At 40.3% G+C, this 10,614-nt stretch overlaps 1 protein-coding gene across 1 annotated transcript; it reads left to right on the top strand.

Annotated features, from left to right (window-relative positions):
• Window positions 1–717: 717 nt before the first annotated feature.
• LOC310942617 (mesothelin-like protein) lies at window positions 718–7,293 on the top strand (the record flags this gene model as incomplete). Its single annotated transcript, XM_083908028.1, has 13 exons — window positions 718–791; window positions 898–1,024; window positions 1,547–1,737; window positions 2,319–2,409; window positions 2,541–2,664; window positions 3,358–3,539; window positions 3,711–3,866; window positions 4,561–4,694; window positions 4,784–4,917; window positions 5,020–5,114; window positions 5,716–5,929; window positions 7,046–7,137; window positions 7,261–7,293. 13 exons carry the CDS (start codon window positions 718–720, stop codon window positions 7,291–7,293), a joined length of 1,647 nt encoding a protein of 548 aa, XP_083764154.1.
• Window positions 7,294–10,614: the final 3,321 nt, after the last annotated feature.

Below are 10,614 nucleotides of genomic sequence, written 5' to 3'. Positions count from 1 at the left end.
GAGCTAGGTTCACTTGTAAAACTCGGGTATGTTTTGTCTCCTTTAACTATTATTATATTGTCACCATTTTACACTTTTTATGAGGAGATCTTACTAGATTTGACATGTTTAATATTTTAAAAGTTTCACTTGTCATGATATATTGTATTTTGTGTTCTTATTTTATTCAACTCCAATTGTTTTTAAATATGCTGTAGATTTTATTTTTTATTTTTTTGTTGCTCTCTAAATAGCTCTGTTTCTGTATTTTTTATTCTAGGCTGCCATGTTCTTTGACAGCGTGGGTGCGGCAGACTTTGACACCGAGCAGTAAGTGAACAAGTCCTACAACTTATAATTTATTGTACTTTCTTTTTTCTAAAACATACTGATTCAATACCATTTTTTCCACTCTCTACTTGCAGGCTTTCCTCCTCTGTGCTGCAAGGGTTCACATGCACAACAGTCAAGAAAGTAAAAAAAACCAGAGTCCGCAGGTTAATCCGTTCCTGCAGACCAAGGAGAGGCAGGGCAAAGGTGGTGCTGAAGGAATCACAGGTAATATCAAGATGTGATGAGAAGTTGAAAATAAATAAGTTGAATGCATAAAACCAGTACGGAGCCCCCTGAGTGATAGGAGAGAGAACATTTACGAGGAAAAAAAAAAGATGAAACGAGAGATGTATATTTAAAATAAATAAATAAATGGTTTCTTATCATTTTCTACAGCTGACTTGCATGTACAACCTGCTTAATGGAAACACATCCCAGAACTTTGAAGATTATCCATCGGACATGCTTCTGTACTTCTCGTAAGTAATAAGTTGTAGTGCCCTTAAGGGGGTGCTACTAACTAAAAAACAACAAAACAGTCAATTTCTTCATTGATGTTTCCCTCTCTCTTTCAATTCATTGCAGTTCAGAAGATGTCCAGAGGGTGGGCTGCAGGTCATACTATACTGCACTAGGTGCTGCAGACTTTACCGTGGCGTCCCCCATTTTGAGGAGATCCTCAAAGCTGTTCAGTGGAGCCAGGAGTTGCTTGGTTAGTACCACACATATGGTCTAACACAATAAAAGAAAAAAAACAAGACAAATTTTGATTCTTTGAGACCCCATTAGCTGTAGTTTAAAATACATGTTTACAAAATGCCTTCATTCTGAAGTTCATAGTTCACATGGACGCAAAATTAAATGATCCAATTATGGTGCGAGTACACGTCCATCAAGCCTCCAGTTGGAATGCCAGTAGAAGCGGAACAATGCCTAGGTTGTGCTGAAAAAAATGATATAAGACTTTAAATTGCACATTCTTAAAGCCTCTGTATGTAATGGAGGAAAGCAGCCGAAATGCTCTGTGTTCTAAGGGTTAATGTAGAGTTATTCAGTGTGCTTCAATCGCTTAATGTTTTTTTGGCAGAGCGGATAATTACGTTACCTAGTCCAGGGTTTTTTTAGCAGGAGAAATTACTTCTGAAACGTTTCACGGGCACGTCTTTGTCTTTTCAGCCATAGTTGAACTTGTATGCCTTAATTTTAATTATGTACGTTATTTTCTACTGTACAGGGCATAACTAACTTGACCCTGAGCAAAGATGTTGTGGTGGTCATGGGACAAATGGCCTGCACTCTGAATAGCTCTTACATCGAGAACTCTGATCCTGAAATCCTGGAGAATCTCAAATCCTGCAAAGATCTTAATGATGATCAAGTGGCTGCCATGGAGGCACTGCTGCTGTCTGGGAAAACGCAATATGGGTACAGGAACTGATTTCAAACATGCAGACATTTACACCGCCTTTTCACACAATCATGTTGTCAATGAACGAAACCTGTTTATTTTGCATCGTATTGCTAATGTAGTAAACAGAATGAGGTAAAATTTCCAGGAAAAGGAAAATTTTTCAGAGGAGAGAATTAATTAGCACTGTGTGTATCACACACATAATAGGGAAGACAGATGATGGATTTGATGGTAACAAGAAAAAATCCTGCTTTGGTATCTGGCACAGGCAATAGCATTTTGATAACTGCAAGAAATGCTAGACCAAAAGCTAGATTTCCATTAAAATGCATTGCAAATTTGAATTGATCTTTCAAAAAATGCGGTAAAAGAAAATGGATCCGTTTCCATCAATTGCTGTAAAGCAGATATAGGGAGGTAGTTCACCAAGATGAGCAGTAGGTGGCACACAAGTATTTGTTACCCAAGAAGTATAACAAGGCATGACTTGATGCGATAGTGTGCTTGTTTTGGCCTGACATGCATGCTCAACTGTGACGATCTCTAACCCTACCATTTGTCAAATATAAGACTATAAGATGTTTTCTGTGTTCAGGAATGTCACCACCTGGAACAAGCAAACACTGCAGAACCTGGCGAGCATCCCTCTGTATTTGACATCAGGCGTATGGAGTCGTATCAATCGTGTATGTGTGTTATTGTAACTTTGATCCTGTTTGGTGTTATATACAGTATATATTTTTATTATTATATTTAAGGGACCACAACAAATACCTCATTCATTTTTCAATTTGTATCAAAACACCTTGTTTTTCAGAGAACAAAGAAACGATTCCTCAGGAAATTCATGCCCCAGTTGAGGAGACGAAAAACTATGAAGAATAAGCTCAAGAGACTGTTCAGACAAGTCAGTGCCCACATCAGGGCAAAACGAGGAGCAGGTAAAGTTTCTCATTGACTGAGCATGTCTTTGTTTTAGTGGTTATAAACTCAAACTTCAGTCTTATTTTTATGATGCCAAAAAACATCTGCTAACGTACTGTGTCGAGTTGTTGTGGTGTCCCATTTCGTAGGAGCATGTGTCATTTATGTCCAAGTGGCAAGGAACAAAGGACATGGATATTTGGAATATTTTAATCCCCCTTTCAATGTAAAAGCACATAGCACATGATGGAATGTTTGAAATAAAACCAACCTTGCAATTTTAAGGATTTATGTCTCGGCAGCAGAAGCAGCGCGTCATACTTCCGGCAGCGGTGGACTGATTCCGCTGCTGGAAGTATAGTGCTGAGAAAGTAGTCCCTCAAAAATTCATGCGATGCGACGTTAGTTTTGTTTCAAATATTATTCTATCAACACAGATATGTACATCGATAGTCTGCCGTTACAATCGATTTGCCTCGGGTGCACTGGGGAGTCGGTATGAGTGTTTCTAATGCCATGCCAACTTGTATCATTGACTTGCGCTAGCCATAGCATCAGCGAACTCGGCAACTAGAAGAACTGAATGAAATTTCTTGAAAACGTCTCCATCACACCGGCTGAGTTGGAAAATAGGTGTTATGTTCAAAATTCCGAACTATCCCTTGTCATTGTAACTGTATCTCTCTCTCTGTCTCACTAATAATTAAAAGGTTGCACCGTGGGCAACATCACTCAAGTCACAGTCAATAACCCCCTCTTCCCCATCGGCTATGACGAGATGCAATTTGACCTCTGCCTGGACGTCCCTGTTCTGAAGGACAATCTTAACCGTATTTGTGAGCAAGTGGACGACGACGCCTTCCAGAGAATCATTTTGAGAAAACTAAACGAGGTACGTTTTAGATGTAGACACGGTTCTAACTAATATCTTGGACGAGTTTACATGATAGTTTTTGTTATCATGTTGAAAAGAAGTTGATATAGTGGAATTTTAATTCAGAAAGTGAACTAAGTTGAACTTCAACATGGTGAATATGTAATTCCAAATTGTCCATTATTCCAGGCATACCCATCTGGTGTCTCTGATAATGATGTCCAAGTTCTCGGATCAGTGTCCCGTGTGGCAACACTCCAGGACATTTCCAAGTGGAACATCACCACAATTGACACACTAGCAGCCCTCATGAAACCTAATGATGGACCATGGGAGGCAGCAAAGGTAAAAAAAAAAAAACATCTGAAGAAGAATAACATTTACAACAGCGCCTCATGTCTAAATCACACTGTATGCATGAGCAGTGCCACTGCATCGCCAACTGTCTTGGTTTTCATCTCAGCAAACGTGGTATCAGTGTCTCCCGTGTTCTTCCAGAGAGTCAGGCCCTCGCCTATTAAATCCCTACATCCTGTGCAGTTTATGGAGAGGGGGAAGGGGTGGAATTGGGATTCAGCCAAAATTGTGCGGTTCTTGTTAAGGTAGAGAGGTAGGATGAAGTGTAAGGGCTAATTTGCCCATCTAATTGACATTTTTCAGGAACGGAGGACTGTGATTTTTCTCGGATTAACTGACTAGGCAAAGTGACGTTACCATCATATTGGCGTGGGTTGGCACGCGATGGTCGCATCACGCATCTTTCATACGCACTCGCATGCTTCCAGCATAGCAGTAAGGAGCAGCGTGGGGTTAACCAGTGACACAAATGGCATGTAGACTAGCAGACCTGGGAATTTGAACCCGCAACCTTCCAGTTGAAAGACAGTTGACCTTAAATCAAACTTTTCCTCCATTATTTAGTATTGTGACTCAAATTTCCCACAATTACAGTTGTGGTTCCAAGTGGCAAGAACCAAGGTAATAAGTCACAAACATAAGTATTTGTGTTCTTACTGATATTTAATTTGATGTCATCTAGAGCAAAGAAATCATCATGCGTTATCTGAATACTTCGGGGAACACTCTGGGCAGCGCCGAGCTCAACAGCGTCGGCTCCAACCTGTGCTCACTGGACATCAGCACTCTGGAGACCATCACCCCGGGGAGTATCAGGTGAGTGCACGTAACTCATGCAGCGGATGCCCGAGCACGGCCACTGTGCGTTTAACAGTTTATGACACTTTCTCCTTGTATCTCATCAGAAACGCCAACACCTTAAATCTGGAGTCGTGCTCGACCGAGCAGTTGAAAGTCCTGTATAAGATCGGCAACGTTTCCTTCAGCTCGCAGCTTGGCAATCCCACCTCTCATTACAATTTGATTAAGAACTATTTAGGTGAGAATACATGTTACCTGTCTTAATGATGTTTTTGTGTTTGTGTCTATATGCATAGAACTCCTCTCTAACTTCAGGATTACTTTTCCACTCTGATTACAGGTGGAGCTCCTCAGTCAGCTATACAGGCACTGTCGACTCAGAACCTCAGCATGACTATAGGTGTCTTCCGGCAGCTAGATGTCAATGTGATCACTGTAAGGATTCTTGCTGAGATAATTTACTAATTATTAATATACTTTGCATTCCCCATGAGAAAACCACAGCGTGTAAGTTACGTTATGCACGTGTAGCACAGGACAGTACATCCCTGCACGCATCATAAGGATGTAACTATGAAAACAACTCCATTAATGTAAAAGTTCAAAGCAGAAGAGTTTGGTCTGTTTTTTTAACAACTTTAAACAGCCTCTGCATATAAAAGGTACTTGACTTGAGCTGAGCAAGATTCAAGCTGAGGTCTTCTGTCTATGATACAATTCACTGACTGGACCTGGCCTGCCTAACATCATTTGATAAAAATACTTATATTATTATCATTGTTATTATTAAATAATAATAATAATAATAATAATAATATGCAACGCAATCAGTGTTTTTCACGAGACCTCCCTGATCTTGAAAGGCTGCTGGGGGAGTGGAGACAACCCTCCATCTCCCCGAAACAAGCCATTTAACCATCACGATGACTCTGAAGCCGTTACGTTGTTGATGTTGTACGTCTAGATTTAGAAAACGGAATATTGTTTCAATATTATGCTGACCGTTTCTCTTCATGGTTTCCTTTGAAATGCACAGAATTTGAGTGTACCCACTGTCCAAGGCCTCATGGGTGACCACGTAAGCGATCTGAAGTTGTTTGAGAACGACCCTAAGGTTCGGGTCTGGTTGAACAGCCGGTTGCAGTCAGAACTGGACCTGCTTGGTCTGAACCTAACGTCCAACAGAACCACCACAGCCACTGCATCGCCCAACATAACGGCATCAAATGGTGCCGTGACAACACCGCAGGGTAAAACCATCTTCTTTGTTTGTTTAGCCTGAACAAACAGTGGACATAGGTTATTATGTAATTTAATTTAATTTTGTGTTGTATAGTTTTAGTATATACTTAAAATAAAGCATGTGTAAGAACTTGCCTCAGTCAGATGCCAGACACCCCTCTGGGGCAATAGAATCTCGCAAGTTGCCCCCATACATACAACAGTGGGGAAGTTAACAATGTTTGTTATTGTATTATAGTATTATTGTACATTGCAACGTCTAACTAGATTAATTCCTCAGGAAACGCAGTCAACTCCAACGCAACTATTACAACTTCAAATCCACCCTCGAATGGAACAACACAAGGTGAGAAACTTGTTGTTTTTTACTGAAAATAAAGCATGTGTAACAACTTACCTCAGTCAGATGCCAGACACTCCTCTGGGACAATAGAATCTCCCAAGTTGCCCCTAAACATTTTTGGTATACAACAGTGGGGGAAGCTAACAATGTTTGTCTTATTGTTTTATTGTACATTGCACCATCTAACTAGATTCATTCCACAGGAAACGCAGTCAACTCCAACACTACTACAGCTACAAATCCACCCTCGAATGGAACAACACAAGGTGAGAAAGTTGTTAATTTTTCTTGGCTTCAGCTCATTAGTGGGAATGTAAGACCCAGGGGAACGCTCTAATTTCTTCTTGGTTTGCGCTATTTTTGCCAGGGCTAGTTGATTTAACTGTTTTTAGCAGTAATGTCCAGTGCAATTCTTACTTTTTAGAACGTGGGACCCTTTCATAGATTTGACCAATCAGAACATCTAAACGATTGATTTAAAGGGAGACCAAAGTGATGGATGCACATTAGTGACCTCTGATACATCATCACTGAGAGCTACAGTCTTTTTTTCATTCCCTGACAAGTAACGTGACATTGCAATTCAAGCACAGGTGACGGGGTAGAAAAAAAAATCACCACAGGGCAGAACAACTACTGGTGAACATGTAAGTGTGTTCAGTAGGCAGTCGATATGAACTTAAAACATTCCATACATTTTGCACTTACAATATTTATGATGATATATCCCAGAATTTCAAAGTGAAAATGTTTTGATATAGACGTATTAAGTTTTGTGCAGATCGGTACTGCAAAGTTGCAGGGCACTTCCTGTTTCGTGGCAAAACGGTGGTTAAATTCAAAACGGCGGACTTCCAGTTAGTTGAAGTTCAGGTTCGTAGATGTGTTCTGGGTCAGTCTCTTGCGTCACGTATGAAATGAACCCAAATTCCGACGGTTGCCGTGCCCACGCGTCTTCAAGATGTTTTGATAACTTTTCATCTTTGATGTGTCTAGTACAATTTGCCCGTCTCCAAGATGGACAACTAATTCAAAATGGTCTCCTTCCCAATATACTTTTTTGTTCTTCTTGGTCTGTGTCACGTTTCCACCAAGTTGTGTGAAACGACCCACCGCGTTTCACCTGATTTGCGTGCGAGTTTCCGTCCGTTTTGTATCTCAAAAAATGCGATCCTTTCAGAAGAAAAATAAATAAATAGCAGGAATTCCAATATGTCCTCGTACCTGGTTTAAAAAATGCCAGGTTTACTTACTAATTTTAGTCTGAAAAAATACTAATGCTACTCATGCTAACCCTGACATTGTACATGTTTCACTTCATTCATGCCGGGTACATTTTCACTCACTTTGTTTTATTTTTTTTTGCTTTTTCTACTACAGCCACTAGTGACGGAACAGACCTGGCAAATAATCTCACATCCATCTTCTTAGCTGCTGTGCTGACAACTGTGCAGCAAATACTTCCTTAAAATGCTAACTAGAATACATTTGAACATTTAGTAACCTAACGAATGACTTTTATTTCCACTGCTGAATGTGACGTCATTGAAGTTAATGCTATTTATTTATATCAAAGGCAAATAGTTGGATTGCCGTAACTTTTTATGTTCTAAAACATGTAGGAAAACAAAAATGATGATCTTAATAATAAGCTTTAGTAGTAATCGGTAATTTTACTCTGCATCCTGGGAACTTAATTGCTGGTCATGTTTATTTAGTGTGTAATCTTTTAAAATATGTTTAATATAATGTAATGAATTCAAATCATCAATAAATGCTTAATAATCAACTTTTCAGCTTATACTTCTGTCTTTTATACACTGTACTTAACCAAGAGTTTATATGTATAAATGTGTTGTTTTTTATTTGCAATATTACATGCCAAATAGCAGTTGGCATGTAATATTGCATGCACATGATGGCTCTTCCTCAGACCCATTCCCCAGGGCCGTCAACTGCCCATTGACTAACTGTACGGTGAGCCAGCGGTTCCAGGCCAACAGGAAAGCCTGTCCTTCGTTTCAAGGACGTCTGTACACGTCATGAAGGCAGGAAACATCGACCCATCTAAACTAGAGGAGTCTGTAGCAGACCGCAACAGCTGGAGGACAACCGTCAAAGGCAGGCATCCCCAAAAGTGAGAGGAGAGAGGATGTAAAAACTGCAACAAAGAAACAAACAAGAAAAACCTTTCCCACAGTTATCCTCAGATGTTGAATAAAGACCATGGCCATTGCACAGGTGAAATGTGGAATGGTAACAATAAAGGGCACTCTAACCTGTGCAGTTTGTCTGAAAGAGAAAGTGTTGGCATTGTTTTTGGTCAACATTTGTTTTTGACCAATTTTGACAATTTTGACTTTTTTGTCAAAACTTGTACGACAAAGTTAAGTATGACTTTTTCGACCTATTTGTACCAGTTTGTGACCTATTTGTAACATTTTTTGACAACATACTATACTATGACGTTTCTGACCATTTCTGGATGACATGCTATACTATGACTTTCCTGACCATTATTGGACGACATACGATACTATGACGTTTTTGACCCTTTTTGACAGTTTTTGGACGACATACTATACTATGACGTTTTTGACCATTGTTGGACGACATGCTATACTATGACTTTCCTGACCATTTCTGGACGACATACTTTACTATGATGTTATTGACCAATTTTTAAAATGTTTGGAAGATATACTATACTATGATGTTTTTGACCACTTTTTACAATATTTGGAAGGCATAATGTACTATGATGTTTTTATCAAATTTTGGACGACATATGAAGTGTTTGGTCATTTTGTTTTAGTGTAAAAGACAGAAATTGACAACAAGGAAAGAGACAACATTTTTCTCCATAAATAGTTTTTTGTTTTGTGGAAACAATGATCACAGAATTGATGGAGTTACAATGACTCCAGTTCACGTTGAATTGGTCCTTAAGAAAGGTTATGAAAAGTCCTTCATGTAAACATATAATCAACAGTGTTGTATAAAGTGTGTGTGTTTGTGTGGTGGAGCTGATCGTCTTCTCTGTTGTCGCTGCAGTAACAAAGGCATGGACCATCTGTGCACCATGAAGAGGAAGAACGTGGTGTTGGTGTACGATCTTCTCCTGGAGATGTTGGACGCTAACACGTCCGGTGGCGGCAGCCGAACGTCGTCGTCTCCCGCTTCTGATGTTAACTCTGAGCTGCACCACTTCCCCCCCTCCTCCTCCTCCTCAGTGTCAAGCTGACTCAGAGCAGAACCCTGAAGACCACATCACCACGTTGCCTCCACGGAAAGCAGCCGATGATCAGATCCTGGACCGACGCATGCAGGCTCTGCTGTTCCAGACATCAAACGTTCTGATGACGTCTCACACGAACGGCAACGAGTAAGTTGTTTTTCAACGAGAAGTTGGTCAGATAGAAAGACTTTAGAGAAGTCACAAATGTGTTTCATTACCGTAGTAGACAATGAATTGTAACGTTGTCCTCGTCTTTACTCACAGCTACATGGATCCAGATCGGTGGCCTCTGGACTCGAGGGACAACAGTCTGTCAGACGTCGTCACGTCTGAGCGAGCGATCACGGAAACCATGTCGGACGAGTGACGAGGACTGAAGGACGGAGACGAACTGAGAGTCCACAAGCTCCAACGATCAAAAAAGAGAGAAACAAAGATGTGTTTGGAGGTAACGTTGAGGCGTGACGTTCAGATGTCCTTAATCTCGGACAAATGCAGAGACGTTTTTGATTGAATGTGTATTTAGTGTGTGTTAATATTTCCTGTGAATGTGCACTACAGTCCGTGTCCTTGGGGGACACTGCTGAACCTCTGCCAGTCAAGTTTGTAGTCTTTTTTTGATACAATCTCGTATTTGTACGTTTTTCGTGTCGCGCTCTGAGGACGATGGTCGTGGTGTCTTAAAGTCAAAGATGAATTCAAGGAAATACTAACCAAATATATTAGTAGTTCAATCTTTAGCAAAACGTAGTTGCACTTTTAGGAGAACATCCACTCCTGATGTTTTTCAAACGGACTTTGTGTCACGGCCACGTGGACATTTGAAGGCACCATGATGGGTTCAGTCCACACGGGGGCGGCGTTTGTGTAGTTCACCCACGACTTTTTCTACTGTGTTTGTACAAAAACCTTTTAAATGTCAGTGATGTGGAGAAGCTGCAGCCGTCGAGTCGTTTGTTATTCCTAAACGACTGTTAAAAAAATGGAATGTGTTTTCCTTACGAATGTTCAGGTCAAACTGAAGCTGAGTTTACGTGATCGCAGCTCAGGTGAATTTAAAGTGGAATAAGTAGAGAAACAAACTATGCAATTTTTCAGAGTTAGTTTGTTCT

Source organism: Microchirus variegatus (genome assembly GCF_963457635.1).
Source record: "Microchirus variegatus genome assembly, chromosome: 21".
NCBI lineage: Eukaryota > Metazoa > Chordata > Actinopteri > Pleuronectiformes > Soleidae > Microchirus > Microchirus variegatus.
Note: the sequence above shows the minus strand (reverse complement) of the source record. Positions and strands in the feature narration are given on the sequence as shown.